We start from the raw sequence: 13,830 nt of genomic DNA, 5'->3' as shown, positions 1-13,830 counted from the left end.
GCGGGACACCGGGAAAAAACCCGGTGGGCCCCGACCCTCGTGGGCCCCCGCCGGGCCAGACCACCTCTAATATTATAAAAACTTTGAAAAAGTTTCCGGCGATGCGCATCGCGTCGCCGCTTGCGCATGCGCATTGCCGCTTGCTCAACGAGAAGCGCTGCTCGCGCATGCGCATAGCGGCGGTCGAGCGGCGCAGTAGGGGGGCGGGGGGCCCTGGACCAGCAGTCCCGGTGGGCCCTGGGCCCCCCAGTCCGACCCTGCCTGTGTGTGCTTGGAAGAGATAGTGTAGGGGGAGAGCTGTTAGTGATTTCAGGGACAGATGATAGTAAGCTTGCTGGCTAGTAATCTGCTTGATACTGCTCTGTATTGGAGGGACAGAAGTCTGCAGGGATTTGAGGGACATTTTAGCTTAGGTAGCTTTGCTGGCTAGTAATCTACTGTTCTCTTTAAACAACTGCCATACGTTGACCTTGTAGGCATTGTTTGCCCAGTTTTTTTGGACGCAGCCACTGAAGCACAGTTGCCAGAAAAAATATGCCATATAAATGCTGAAAATAGTCATTTTTCGCCATACGTTGACCTTGTAGACATTGTTTGCCCAGTTTTTTTGGACGCAGCCACTGAAGCACAGTTGCCAGAAAAATTATGCCATATAAATGCTGAAAATATAAATTTTTTTGGTTGCAGCCACTGAAGCACAGAGGCCAGAAAAATTATGCCATATAAATGCAGAAAATATGCATTTTTTTGGTCGCAGCCACTGAAGCACAGTTGACAGAAAAATTATGCCATATAAATGCTGAAAATATAAATTTTTTTGGTTGCAGCCACTGAAGCACAGAGGCCAGAAAAATTATGCCATATAAATGCAGAAAATATGCATTTTTTTGGTCGCAGCCACTGAAGCACAGTTGCCAGAAAAAATATGCCATATAAATGCTGAAAATAGTCATTTTTCGCCATACGTTGACCTTGTAGACATTGTTTGCCCAGTTTTTTTGGACGCAGCCACTGAAGCACAGTTGCCAGAAAAATTATGCCATATAAATGCTGAAAATATAAATTTTTTTGGTTGCAGCCACTGAAGCACAGAGGCCAGAAAAATTATGCCATATAAATGCAGAAAATATGCATTTTTTTGGTCGCAGCCACTGAAGCACAGTTGACAGAAAAATTATGCCATATAAATGCTGAAAATATAAATTTTTTTGGTTGCAGCCACTGAAGCACAGAGGCCAGAAAAATTATGCCATATAAATGCAGAAAATATGCATTTTTTTGGTCGCAGCCACTGAAGCACAGTTGCCAGAAAAAATATGCCATATAAATGCTGAAAATAGTCATTTTTTGCCATATACGTTGAGTCAACGTATGGCAAAAAATGACTATTTTCAGCATTTATATGGCATATTTTTTCTGGCCTCTGTGCTTCAGTGGCTGCGGCCAAAAAAACTGGGCAAACAATGCCTACAAGGCCAACGTATACACTACTACAGCGGTGGATACGGATTACGTAAAATATATGAATGCTGCTTGAAAAAAGTGACTCCGGTGTTTTTTCTGGAGACGGTAATATTATGGATATTTAGACAGAATGTGAACAAGGTCACACAGCTCGATGGCGGGTTGAAGAAAACAGTGTGCAAATAATGCCTACAAGGCCAACGTATACACTACTACAGCGGTGGATACGGATTACGTAAAATATATGAATGCTGCTTGAAAAAAGTGACTCCGGTGTTTTTTCTGGAGACGGTAATATTATGGATATTTAGACAGAATGTGAACAAGGTCACACAGCTCGATGGCGGGTTGAAGAAAACAGTGTGCAAATAATGCCTACAAGGCCAACGTATACACTACTACAGCGGTGGATACGGATTACGTAAAATATATTATGGCTGCTTGAAAAAAGTGACTCCGGTGTTTTTTCTGGAGACGGTAATATTATGGATATTTAGACAGAATGTGAACAAGGTCACACAGCTCGATGGCGGGTTGAAGAAAACAGTGTGCAAATAATGCCTACAAGGCCAACGTATACACTACTACAGCGGTGGATACGGATTACGTAAAATATATTATGGCTGCTTGAAAAAAGTGACTCCGGTGTTTTTTCTGGAGACGGTAATATTATGGATATTTAGACAGAATGTGAACAAGGTCACACAGCTCGATGGCGGGTTGAAGAAAACAGTGTGCAAATAATGCCTACAGGGCAAATAATGCCTAAAAGGTCAACTTATACACTACTACAGCGGTAGTAAAATAAAAAAAAGTAAAATAAAAAAAAATGAATATTAAAAAAAAAAATTAAAGTTGGTGCTGCTGAACTACTAGGAGCAGCAGATTAGCACACCAGTCCCACTCCCCAACACTGCTAGACTAATAGCACTGGGCTCTTATAGTAGTAGTAGTAGTAGTAAAACAACAAAAAAATAAATAAAAGCAGTCCTTACAAGGACTACTGTTATTGCAGCAGTCAGCAGATGAGATCAGAAGCAGGACAGCTGCCCACTGCAGCTACATACAGAGCACTGCAGTAGAAGGTAGATTACTAGCCAGCAAAGCTACCTAAGCTTAAATGTCCCTCAAACCCCTGCAGACTTCTGTCCCTCCAATAACAGAGCAGTATCAAAACGATTACTAGCCAGCAAACTTTCAACTGTCCCTGAAATCACTAACAGGCAGCAGCTCTCTCCCTACACTATCTCTTCAGCACACACAGGCAGAGTGAAAAAACGCTGCAGGGCTTCGGTTTTTATAGGGAAGGGGAGTGGTCCAGGGGAGAGCTTCCTGATTGGCTGCCATGTACCTGCTGGTCTGGGGTGAGAGGGCAAAAAAAAGCGCCAACAATGGCGAACCCAAAATGGCGAACGTCGCGCGACGTTCGCGAACTTCCGGCGAGCGCGAACACCCGATGTTCGCGCGAACAAGTTCGCCGGCGAACAGTTCGCGACATCTCTAGTGGCTGGTTTACTTATCGCAATACATAAATGTCAGGTTACCTTATACAGCAGTAAATGATAATGACGATAAATATGAGAGCAATAACTCCTGCAGCACCTCCCAGCACCATGGACAAGTCAATAGCCATTGTTCCTATTGTAAAGAAACAAGAAAACAAAGAGTTTCACGCTGGACACCCTATGGTGTATATCATTTCAGAAATAAATATTTTGGAAATACAACTGAGTTTCTGAATATGTATAAATAGTGTGATTTCCATTAATAATTAAAGAAACATGATATAATGTTTGTTAAACGTATAATTGGGAAATATCCAGGACTACTTGAGTTTTTTGTATGTTTGTCACTTTAGTTTTATAGTATCAACATACATTAAAAGGGTAAGTCCAGTGGCGTAACTAGATATTACTGGGCCCCACAGCAAATTATTTTTCAGGCCCCCAAAATGTTTAGAGGTTGACTTGTTCTCCAATATTTATTGAAATTGTATATGAATTAGGGCCTCATGGGGCCCCTATACCTCCTGGGCCCCCCTGCAGCCGCAGGGTCTGCTTCCTCTATAGTTACGCCCCCTGGGTAAGTCAGCTTTGTTATTGAGGGTTAGTCAGGACATATTGTACCCAGAGAGTGGGTCAGCTTTGGATTTGGGGGTGATAAAGCGGATTTATCATTGCCAGGAGTTTTAAGGGCTGACTGGCGTGAATCATATTCATCAGAAATGCTCAGCCTAAGATCCTTCATATGAAAATTTGCCAGCAGCTGAGGGCTGTAGGGTGGGCATCCATAAAAAAAAGAAATATATATTGAGCAATTTCTAGCAACCCACCAGTAGGTATGGGATTTGTTATCCGGAAACCCACTATCCAGAAAGCTCTGAATTTTGGAAAGGCTGTCTCCCATAGACTCCATTAAAAGCAAATAATCCAATTTTTTTAAAATTCAAAAGACATATATATTGAGCAATTTCTAGCAACCCACCAGCAGGTATGGGATTTTATTATATAGAAACCGATTATCAAGAAAGCTCTGAATTATGGAAAGGCTGTCTCCCATAGACTCCATTAAAATCAAATAATCCAAACTTTTTCTCTGTAATAATAATAATAATAATTTTACTAGAACCAAACCAATATATAATGAATCATTATTAGAAGTAAAACCAGCCTGTTGGGCTTATTTAATGTTAATGTTTATTTACATGATTTTCTAGAAGACTAAAGGTATCCAAATTATGGAAATTACGGATCTGTTATCCGTAAAATCCCAGGTCATGTGCATTCAGGGTCCCATAAATGTACTATAAAACTATTATTTTCAGCAAACCCCAAAAACAATGGCATTGTCAACATTACACAACATTACTCACTACAACTGTACGTACTATGGGCTCATTCATTTAGGCTTCTATTGAAAGTGTCTAAAGGGAACTTACAAATATACAAAGTAATGGATAGCACACCCAATATCAAAAAAATAATAGAAAAATGTATTACAAAAAAATAAAGAAAATACAAAAAAATTATACAAAAATAATGAAACAAGGAGCCCAACGCGTTTCGACCTTAAGGGTCTTCCTCAGGGGCACAAAATAGACAAGACAACAAAAAGGCCTTTTTTGTGTAGGCAGCCATCTCATTGTGCCTGATCTTATGCTTGCAGAAAGAGCTAGTGGTGCACAATGATAATGCTTTCAGATAAGCTAGTGTTTCTCCTACTCTGGAGGAGTGACAGTGGGCTACTATTGAGTACTATTTTTATATCTACCAGGGAGCTGTTATCTTGTGTCAGGGAGCTGTTATCTGGTTACCTTCCCATTGTTCTGATGATGGAAAAGAGGGGGGGGGATGGGGGGGTGACATCACTCTAACTTGCTGTGCAGCAGTAAAGAAAGGCTGAAGTTTATCAGAGCACACGTCACATTACTGAGGGCACCTGGGAAATTGACATGACTTGTCCCATGTAAGTAAAATTATATATAAAAAATCTGTGTTTTCCCAACACAGAATCACTTTAAACTTAAATAGAGTAAATATCATGCAACAATAAAGAAGTAATTTGTATCTTTGTATTTAGATGAAGAACGCTTTATTTTTTCCACCTGAATTACAAAGTTTTGCTGTTGCACTGCACTGGGATCATAAGCATAGTTCTAACTTGGGCACTACTGTATATACAAGGAGTTTATATGTTTAACTCTGGGTTTGGGACAGTTATCCTCTTTACTCCATACACATACTAGTAGATTACTGATGAAACTGACCTTTTTGTTGTGGTAGGAAACACAATATAATCCCCACAGCGGCAGTGATTATTGAACAATTTCATTGAAGGGTTTTGGCAGTATATAGAGTAGCTGTTTCAGTTTACAAAATGTTCTTTACCACATATCATAATGCAATGCTCTCAGTCCATGTACAGTACAGATGGAGCACAAGTTATTTCCATCTTCTCTGCAAACTTTCACTTTACAATGGTAGGCGTGTACTACAATTACAGATAGAGCAAACTCTGTCTAAGTGTCTAGATGTTTGGCTACAATTGCTCATGAATGCAGTAACATGTTGTGCCATGTTGTCCCTTGGATCAGCTGTACCACCCATATAATGTTAATTGAATGTTTGCTCCATCTGTGAAGCCTATAAGAAAAGTTGTTCACCTAGAGGCGTGTTGAGTCTGCTGCACCCATGGTATAACTACTTGACCACAGGCCTGGCTGTAAACTTTGCATTGCACATAGGCTAATCTAATATTTCAAACTAGCGATTAGTAAATATGTTCCAGAGAAAAAGTAGTGAGAGAGAATTCACCAAATTCATTAAAGTCAGTGCGGTTTTTTTTTTGCACCTTTTTTTGCACCTTATGCAAAATATAATGATGTCACTGGGTGTTTTTTTTTGGGGGGGCGGGGTTTGCATGAGTTTTTCTTGTGGCAAAACTTGCCAGTGGCAAAATGCTGAATTTCTCTGCAAATCCATGCCTGACAAAAAAAATTGCCCATCACTATTTCCAGCATCTAAAACTGGAGTCTTTTCACTGATTCAATATATTCTGTATGCAAATACTTACCATTGAACTGAATGGTAACTTGGTTATCGGAAGAAGAATTTCCAACCTTGTTGTGAACAATGCATTGATATTCCCCTGAGTTTTCTTCAGCATTTTCTAGCGTTATGAAAGGCTTTGTCTGAGTTGTTATAGGTACGTCATTTTTCAGCCATGTAAAATGGGTTATATTTGGACGGCTACTCGAGAAACTGCAATTTAATTCAATACCTCCATCTGGTCTTTCATTCTTTACAATTTGAACTTCCTTAGGGGCGTCTACAAAAAGAGACACAATTTAGAAAAGAAAAGTCATTTTATAATGCAGCAGGGACCATTCATTGTTAAATGAAGGTAGAGGAGACCGGTAATGAAGAAAAATTGTCTGCATCGTTACTCAACCAAGTACTAGCGACAACTAGAAAGCATTGCTATGTATGCTGTAACAAAACAAATGTTCTATATAAGTTTCTTCTCACTGAAATAAGAAACTTTTAAAATATTATTGTTATTTGTGTCTGTATCAGCTTTTCCGATGTATATCTAGCTGCAATACATCCTTTCATGCATAATAGGTTAATTATGGATGTTGGAGATCGAGCCTGGTTTATATCAGTCTTCAAATTAATCCCACAGTTGTTCAGTTGGTTTGAGGTCAGGGTTTGTGGAGGCAAGTCAGGTTCTTCCACTCCCACCTCAGCAAAACTATTCTGTAGGGACCTTACTTAAAGGGATCCTGTCATTGGAAAACATGTTTTTTTGCAAAACGCATCAGTTAATAGTGCTACTCCAGCAGAATTTTGCACTGAAATCCATTTCTCAAAATAGCAAACAAATATTTTTTATATTCAATTTTTAAATCTGACATGGGGCTAGACATTTTGTCAATTTCCCAGCTGCCCCCAGTCATGTGACTTGTGCCTGCACTTTAGGAGAGAAATGCTTTCTGGCAGGCTGCTGTTTTTCCTTCTCAATGTAACTGAATGTGTCTCAGTAGGACATGGGTTTTTACTATTGAGTGTTGTTCTTAGATCTACCAGGCAGCTGTTATCTTGTGTTAGGGAGCTGTTATCTGGTTACCTTCCCATTGTTCTTTTGTTTGGCTGCTGGGGGGGAAAAGGGAGGGGGGTGATATCACTCCAACTTGCAGTACAGCAGTAAAGAGTGGCTGAAGTTTATCAGAGCACAAGTCACATGACTGGAGGCAGCTGGGAAACTGACAATATGTCTAGCCCCATGTCAGAGTTCAAAATTAAATATACAAAAATCTGTTTGCTCTTTTAAGAAACAGATTTCAGTGCAGAATTCTGCTGGAGAAGAACTATTAGCTTATGTATTGGGAAAAAACATTTTTCCTATTACAGTATCCCTTTAAAAAAAAAAACAAACTCAACCAAATGCCCATCCACTAATTTATCTTATTTACTAATAATTTAACTTGAAAAACTTGAAAAATTGCGAAAATTTACAAAATTGACAATATGTCTAGCCCCATGTCAGATTTCAAAATTGAATATAAAAAAAAATCTGTTTGCTCTTTTGAGAAATGGATTTCAGTGCAGAAATCTGCTGGAGCAGCACTATTAACTGATTCATTTTTGAAAGTGTTTTTTTTCCCATGACAGTATCCCTTTAATATATAGAAACATTTTTGTGCTGAAACCAGAAATGACCTTCCCCGAACTGTTGCCACAAAGAAAGAAGCACAGAATTGTCAAAAATATCCTTGTATGATGTAGTGCTACCTGTGTTGACTGTTGACTGTGGCTTAAATAATCTATTTCAATCATTGGAAGCAGTGTCCATATATATTGGCCATATAGTGTAATTGACTTTCAAACTTCTACCTTCGACACAAAGCCTGAATTAAAGACAGCATAAAGAGAGTGAGGAAAAAAACGAATGCTTCTGAAATGGTACCTTCAGTTAACTGTATTCACAAAGTTTCTTATTTCAATGGATCAAAGCTTATTAAAAATATTTCTGTTTTATGCCACATTAATTAGAAACCCAATTTTGCTACAAATTACTGTAACATAACATTGGTCATCATTAATCCTGTCAATCAATAATCAACCAATCTTACTCATTATTATCATCATAAATAATAAATTAGCAACAATCATCATCATCACCACTGTAAATATTAATGCATGCATTGCAGGAAAACTTTTTTTTTTTCACATAATGCCAGCCTAATAATACATGACCCAAAAGTTTACAGACTTACAATAAGATGAACAGTGGGTGAATGCATTTTTAAACTGTACACAAAATATTTAATGCAATTTGGGTTTTCTTATTGACTTTCTACAAGGCATGCTAGCTGAAATGGGAGAATTTTCCATACATCTTGAGAGACTATTTAGTTTAAAATGATAAAAAATAAAATGTTTTTTTCCCCACGGAGGAACTATAAACATCTGGCTGCTACGTGATCTGAGGTCTAAATCTCCACATCCATTTAGGCTAAGGCCACACGGCGCGATTTCGCCGCGATTCTGCGCTGGGCGAGTTGCGAGTTGCGAGTCGCTGCGGTTTTTAAGCCGAAATAGCTTTGCTAACTTTGGCGCTGGCGTCAATGCAAATCGCGGCGAAATCGCTGCGCTAATTCACACGCGGCGATTCTTTTTCTACTGTCGCCCGGAAACGCCCAGCGAGGCAACTTCGGGCGACAATAGAAAACGAATCGCCGCGTGTGAATTAGCGCAGCGATTTCGCCGCGATTTGCATTGACGCCAGCGCCAAAGTTAACAAAGCTATTTCGGCTTAAAAACCGCAGCGACTCGCAACTCGCAACTCGCCCAGCGCAGAATCGCGGCGAAATCGCGCCGTGTGGCCCTACCCTAAGGGAAAAAAAAAAGAAGAAAGATCATCTTACATACACTGTACAGGTATAAGTGTGAGAGCCGACTCTCCCTTTCCTTGGGAATTCCATGCTGAGCAGGAATAGGGCTCAGTGACCCAGCTCACATTCCTCACTGTTATCTCTTGATCTCTAACTGGAAGCTTGATCTTTTCCATTCCCTTGAACCATTCATAACTGTATATTTCCAACTTGGAATTGCTAAAGCATGATAATGTAACATCATCTTCTTCTTGTATTACTTGTTGTCTCATAAGAACTGTAATGTTCTTTGGTGGATCTGTTTAGAGGCAAAACAAGAAAACATTCACACATTACATTAATAGAAAAAAAATCTGATTACCATCTCGGGGGGGCAGATTTATCAAAATGTGAGTTTTGAAAAAAAATCACATGAAAAATTAATCTTCATTACTATGGGATTTTTAGAAGAGCATTTATCAATAGGAGAAAGAACTCACCATTTGATATATACACCTTTTTTACCCGTGAGCCACATGCAAATGTAAAATAAGTTGGGGAGCAACACAAGCATGCAAAAAGTCCATGGGGTGACAATTATGTGCCTTAATTGGCTATTTGTTAGCCCTTATATGGACTGGCAGCCTACAGGAGGCTCTGTTTGGCAGTACACCTGGTTTTAATACAACTAAAACTTCCTCCAAGCCTGGAATTCCAAAAATAAGCACCTGCTTTGAGGCCACTGGGAGCAACATTTAAGGATTTGATGAGCAACATGTTCCTCACAAGCAACTGGTTGGGGACTGCTCTAAATGGTATCGTGTTGGAGCTTTAATTATTGAGAAGGATTTGGGGATTTTTATGGATAACAAATTGTGTAACTCAAGGCAGTAACGTTCAGTGGCTACTAAAGCAAATAAAGTGCTGTCTCGCATAAAAAAAGGATGTTAACTTTAGGGATGCAAACATTATTTTGCCTCTTTATAGGTCCCTGGTAAGGGCTTACCTTGAGTTTTGGGCCCCAATTCTTAAGAAGGATATTAATGAGCCTGAGAGGATGCAGAGATGTGTAACTAAATATTTTGAATAATACATACATATAATCTTGAGTGTAGCTGCTTGTTGGCTAGATTGCCCATTAGGGTAAGCTGCTGAACACTGTATTTCAGTTTCATCATCCTCATATGTAGGAGAATATGTCATTTCTGATATAGCTTCCCATCTCCCTTCTGAGAGATGTTTTTGTTCTGTCTTAACAGGAGGTCCTCTCTTGTTCCACTGGAGAATTGGAGGATTGGAGCCACAGGTATGTTCTACTGAGCATTTAATAATGACAGGGGTTCCTTCAGCCATTTCTCTTGGTCCTAGTAGATTTGGAATATTAGGAGCATCTGAAAAATGTAAATAAAGCATTTTAATAATGTTGCTCACTGGATAGAGAGATATTGACAAGGAAAAGAAAAAAAATATTGTGATTAGAGATTGGTTAGGTACTTGAATAAGCAAAAATCTGCAAACTCCTAGTAAAAAATGTGCCTATGTTTAAAGAGATATTAGGGCTTATTTAAGAGAGCAAGTGTACAAAGTGCAATTTTAGACGTAAGTCATCACGTGTTTTATCCACAATGCAGCATTTTTTCCCAGAACGGCATTGATTGTAATTGCTGCCATGAGGGAGAGTTCTGTAACATGCATCAAAAGTACTTTAAAGTATGTTTAGTCAAAATACCTGTGTGCTATTCTTCTGGCAAAATATGCTGAGCCGATTGCCACAGCCTGCTGTGAGAACCCTGGAGGTGCCTTCAGGTGATGATACAGATGATGCCACTTGAATTTGAAATTGGCCTCAGGTGTGCATCCACAACCCCCCCATAGTTATATATTTGCCGGAAGCTTTGGCTAAGCTCATGTGGTTATTGCACCCTCATACCCACCCCTTTATATTTTTGGTGGTCCCCCACACTTGTTGTGCCTTGGTTTGTGCAATCACTCTCTCTTAAAAGCCATAGATGCTAGCGGCATGGGAGGATCTAGCCGTGAAAAAACCAACGTCCCATTAAACACTTCTCTATGTACACACACACTTATTGTGTCTTTCATTTAGTTCTCCTTTACACTCTTTCATTCTATGCTTACTTACATACATACTCCCTAAGACACATACACTTTCCCTTATCACTACCATACACACCTTCACATTTCACTTACACATGTATACACACTATTGTGCAACTGCACATCACTCTACTTTGTCTTTAATTACAACACCTGACTTCTACTTTTCTAAAATGGGCGTTGGTTAAGGCAGTCTCTCCCTCTTAAAAGCCGCTCAGCAGTTGGCGGGGGAGGATCTAGCACAGAGTTTGAAACCAAAGCACAGGAGATGTTTACATAAAGAATTGTTATTACAGAGAGGTAATATTCCTTTTTTACTATGACTAAAGATAAATAAGTTAGGGACCACCATGTGGGGTTTTACCTTGACGTGGTATGGTGGCTTATCAATATTATGATCATAACTTTGTAACAAAAAAACCCTGTTTCAAAATTACATGCACTGGCATATTTACTTGAATTACTTAGACAGGGCTTTATACTTTTTGAAATTGGCCTCAGGTGTGCATCCACAACCCCCCCATACTTGAATTTGTGTGTTAAATATGTCATGACTCAGGGTTAATTGAAGAAACTGTGTTAGCTAAAGTCATCTTAACTCATATAACCTTTTCATTAGCATACCAAAGCACCATTTTTCACATTGGTGAACTCTTTAATTAGGATTCTCTATAGTCACTAGGTGTATTTGCACGCAATACAGAAAAAGATGTTGGATGGGCACTCCAGTGGAACTTTGAATGCAGCTACATTTAATGAAAGTAAATTCACATATCGGCTGCATCTGTTTTTGTGCACCCACAACTGCAGTTGAAGCAGTAAATGAGCCCTATTGACACTATTTTAAACATCCATCTCTAGCACCCAATTTGTACCATTACTTTCTCTTTCTATTTATGTTGTTAATTACAAAGGGACCTGTGTACATGCTAATAAGGTGGAACTCCTTGATATTTTCCAGTCAATATCTGTTATCTCCTTTTTTGCAAAGATTATGGGGAATTAAAAAAATCCGTAATGCCAACCTTTATTTCCTCTAAGGCAGAGGTTTTCTGACTTTTTTTGGTTTACTGTAATACAGTTAAAGGTACACTAGCTAAGCAGTTTAATGTAAAATAAGGATGTTATTTATTAAAACTCAAGATTATCTCAGTTTCTAGGTGAAAACCCCAATTTTATCGGATTATCCAATGCAGATCACAATGTCAAGAACCAAATTCAAGGACTTCTGCCATTGACTTCTACATGTCCTCAACAGGTTTGAGATGGAATATTTTTGGATTTGGATTTTTAGCAGCTTTGGGGTATAATAAATCTCTAAAAAATCGAGGGGTCCGTTTACTAAAGTGCGGTAAATCTGACTTAAAGTTTCCGCATGTTATCGCTGAGAATATTTTTACGACAGAATATTCGCAGAGACTAAGTTTACTAAACAGCGATGCGCTCAGAAGTCATTGTGATCACTTGCGGTAACTACGTTATGAAACCAGCTTACGTTAGCGGTAATTTTAGCGAGTTGCGAATTTTCTGGCGAAAAATTAAGTTTTTGCGAATATTTATGCTATAAAATAGTCTTGTTTTATGGCGTTAATTATGGCGTTAATTATGGCGGTTATTATGGCAATTTTTACTGTGACATTTATGGTCAGAAATACATCTTCAGAACTTATAAACGTTATTGACTGATGATTATACCATCCAACATTACCAGAGTAACACCAATCAAACATGTATGCATCATATAAACCGATACTTCATCCATCCATTCACAAACCCTTCTGCCAATAGAATCATATGAACAAGAAATCATACCAGTTTATCTCGTTGCACCATTTAAATGCACAGTTTAATGTAGCCAATCACAACGAAACCAAAGGATCATAAAAAGTTACAGAAATCAAATATATACAGCCAATAGACACCTATCATTTTACATAAGACATCCCACTGATTGATTGGTTATAAGTAGCCTTGGCATACAGTGAATCTTTAACAGGAGTCTCCCATATTATCATATGTCTTACACATCAGTGCATGGTTGCTAGGGTATTATTTACCCTAGCAACCACATTGCTGGACATGCTAAACTGAGAGCTACTGATTAAAGTTGGCCTTGGTAGAAATCCTTGCTGCAAGACCTAACTATATATATATATATATATATATATATATATATATATAACAGCGTCGAGGAAGGTACGCACTCACAGGTCTTATGAAGAAAAAAATGGTGTTTATTATTCAAAGCAAAGACTGACGTTTCGGCTAGCACTCTAGCCTTTCTCAAAGGCTAGAGTGAAATCATTTATATATATATATATATATATATATATATATATATATATATATATAAATGATTTCATGAATACATTAATAGGGTGTTTTTAATGCAAAATGTGCGACTAATTGCCAATATAAGGCGATTAATTTCTGTTGGCTAATGGCGACTAATTTCAGCTGACTAATGGTGACTATACAGCATTGCACAAGTTAATTTGCGACTATTCCTATAAGTGTGTTTGTAGACTATTCACAAGTATGTGGCAACAATTAGCAGCTTGTGAACAAGAAAAATTACGGTGACTAATATATAGTAATGGTCAATTTAAATAGCGATTATTCTAATAACTATTCTACGCAACAATACTATGGAGACTTTTTCTGCGACAATTAATATTTAGTTGCAATGACGTCCTGCACTTGCGCACGTCTTTAATAGTCAACAACATCTGAAGACATGGCTGGAGTCAGTTCCCTGACAACCGAGGAAGCACGGTATATGGCCAAATTCCTCCTGCGTCATGATTATGACACTCAGCCGTTAGGTATGGTGGGGGTGCACGAGGTGAAGCGCCGAATCATGCACAGACTGGTGC

The 13,830-nt window shown here is 38.7% G+C and overlaps 1 protein-coding gene across 1 annotated transcript in view; it reads right to left on the bottom strand.

The window, feature by feature from the left end:
• The window catches only part of LOC108697061 (B-cell receptor CD22), a 32,704-nt gene that overhangs the window by 9,265 nt on the left and 9,609 nt on the right, over positions 1 to 13,830 (bottom strand). Inside the window, exons 4-7 of the mRNA XM_041569731.1 lie at positions 9,937 to 10,230; positions 8,898 to 9,158; positions 6,037 to 6,291; positions 3,009 to 3,102 (exon numbers count right to left, since the gene is read on the bottom strand). Of these exons, the coding sequence (XP_041425665.1) occupies positions 3,009 to 3,102; positions 6,037 to 6,291; positions 8,898 to 9,158; positions 9,937 to 10,230 (904 nt within the window). The remainder of the gene's footprint in view (positions 1 to 3,008; positions 3,103 to 6,036; positions 6,292 to 8,897; positions 9,159 to 9,936; positions 10,231 to 13,830) is intronic.

The sequence above is a fragment of the Xenopus laevis genome, chromosome 7L (genome assembly GCF_017654675.1).
Source record: "Xenopus laevis strain J_2021 chromosome 7L, Xenopus_laevis_v10.1, whole genome shotgun sequence".
Lineage (NCBI taxonomy): Eukaryota > Metazoa > Chordata > Amphibia > Anura > Pipidae > Xenopus > Xenopus laevis.
Note: the sequence above shows the minus strand (reverse complement) of the source record. Positions and strands in the feature narration are given on the sequence as shown.